General features: G+C 51.9%; 1 protein-coding gene across 1 annotated transcript; it reads left to right on the top strand.

The window, feature by feature from the left end:
• Positions 1 to 370: 370 nt before the first annotated feature.
• On the top strand, positions 371 to 1,830 carry POU3F2 (POU class 3 homeobox 2). Its single transcript, XM_018567567.1, has one exon. The coding sequence runs from the start codon at positions 477 to 479 to the stop codon at positions 1,620 to 1,622; it is 1,146 nt and encodes a 381-aa protein (XP_018423069.1). The 5' UTR covers positions 371 to 476; the 3' UTR covers positions 1,623 to 1,830.
• The last annotated feature ends 432 nt before the right edge of the window (positions 1,831 to 2,262 follow it).

Genomic DNA, 2,262 nt, shown 5'->3' with positions numbered 1-2,262 from the left:
CCATCTGGCTGTGATCAAAGGTTGCCTGTGCACCACAACACACCAGCAACTGCCTAGATTTTATTTTAAAGTTTCAGCAAAGAGAATAAAGAGGGGACATACCGGGAGTTGTGCATACAAATGCCTGGCAGCCAGGTAACAGTTGGAGATCCTGACAGAGGAGACAAAGCAAACTTTCCATGTAATTGTTTTACTTTGCAGGCCGCCCAGGCTTATGTGATGTACAAAGCACCTCTCTTATTGCTCTTCTTCCATGTGGATGCAGCAGCCTGCAGCCTGGGATGAAGGCTGGGCGGAGCCAGGGAGCCGCTCGGCCAATAGGCGCGCCCGGCTGCCTCCCGTTGCTTAAGAGAGAGAAAGAGAGGGAGAGAGAGAGAGAGAGAGAGAGAGAGAGAGAGGGGCGCCTGGGGCGAGGGGAAGGAGCTGTCAAATGCACGGCTCCTTTAACCAGTGCTATCAGTCGGGCTCGGAGAGTCATGGCGACCACAGCGTCTAACCACTACAACCTGCTGAGCTCCGGCTCGTCCATCGTGCACGCCGAGCCCGGTGGCATGCAGCAGGCTTCGGCATACAGGGATGCACAGACTCTGGTACAGAGCGACTACACGCTGCAGAGCAACGGGCACCCTCTCAGCCACGCACACCAGTGGATCACGGCTCTGTCTCACGGGGATGGAGCGCCCTGGTCCACCAGTCCACTGGGCCAGCAGGATATCAAGCCCACCGTGCAGCCCAGCAGGGATGATCACCTCCAGCACCAGGCTAGAGCTCCTCATCTGGTCCACCCAGCTCATGGGAACCACCACAGTGCCGGGGCATGGAGGACCACCACCTCAGCCCACCTGCCCAGCATGGCTTCCACCAACGGCCAGGGACTCATCTACTCCCAGCCATCCTTCACGGTCAATGGCATGATCAACCCGGCATCCGGGCAAGGAATGCACCACCACGGCCTGAGGGACGCCCATGAGGACCATCACGGCGACCACGGCCACCAACAGCCTCCCCAGCAACAGCAGCAGCAGCATGAGCAGCAGCACTCTCAGCACCAGGGACACCACGAGCACTCCGACGAGGACACCCCGACGTCCGACGACCTGGAACAGTTTGCCAAGCAGTTCAAGCAGAGGAGGATCAAACTGGGATTTACACAGGCCGACGTAGGACTGGCCCTCGGCACTCTGTATGGCAACGTTTTCTCCCAGACCACCATCTGCAGGTTTGAGGCCCTGCAACTCAGCTTTAAGAACATGTGCAAGCTCAAGCCTTTGTTGAACAAGTGGCTGGAAGAGGCGGACTCGTCCTCTGGAAGCCCCACCAGCATAGACAAGATAGCAGCTCAGGGGAGGAAAAGGAAAAAGAGGACATCTATTGAGGTTAGCGTGAAGGGGGCGCTGGAAAGTCATTTCCTCAAGTGTCCCAAGCCAGCTGCCCAGGAAATCACCTCTCTGGCGGACAGTCTACAGTTAGAAAAGGAGGTGGTCAGAGTTTGGTTTTGTAACAGGAGACAGAAAGAGAAACGGATGACCCCACCAGGAGGGACTATTCCAGGGGCAGAGGATGTATATGGGGGGAACAGAGACACACCACCACACCATGGGGTTCAGACTCCTGTACAGTGAATCCTCCATCATCCATCATTTAGTACTTTTGATTGTCCTTTTTATACTAGCCCAGAACAAAGCGTCTCACTGGACTATCTTAAATGGTAGCAGGTGTAGTGAGGATGTGTTTTGACCTTTGCAGGCGACTACCCAGGCAATGGAGTAGAAGTGAGTATACACACAAAAAAAACATGTCAGGAGCTCAGAGTTGTAACAATAAGCCACTCAGACATACAATTCAACAGAATCATTGGTTAAAGCAAGAGTTAGCTTTATTCCGTGGGAGGATGGTGGTGGTGGTGGTGGTGATGATGCTCAATGTTGATTCTAGCTGCTGCATGTATTTAATGTGGAGCCCTTTAACAAACAAAGCAGATTACAACATTGACAATATTTATGAGTCTAAATTGCACTGCGAGGAAATTGAAGTTTACATGAACCATTCAAGGAAGATTTATTTCTCCAAAAACACCAATAGACTGGCACATTTAAACAGGGAGCAATTTTCTTTTCCAGCTAAGCATTGGGTTAATGACACCATGTTAGAGTGTTCTCTTTTGCTTTCATTTGTTACATGTTTGTGGGCATTTGTTATAAAAGATGTGTTTTAAAATCGGTGTACAATTTATTTGCCCCCCCCCCCCCCTTACAAAAGGTG

The sequence above is a fragment of the Nanorana parkeri genome, unplaced genomic scaffold, assembly GCF_000935625.1.
Source record: "Nanorana parkeri isolate BGI_ZX_2015 unplaced genomic scaffold, ASM93562v1 scaffold1065, whole genome shotgun sequence".
NCBI lineage: Eukaryota > Metazoa > Chordata > Amphibia > Anura > Dicroglossidae > Nanorana > Nanorana parkeri.
Note: the sequence above shows the minus strand (reverse complement) of the source record. Positions and strands in the feature narration are given on the sequence as shown.

Coding starts and splice junctions, on each gene's coding strand:
- POU3F2 (XM_018567567.1), top strand. CDS start 477: ATGGCGACCACAGCGTCTAACCACTACAACCTGCTGAGCTCCGGCTCG.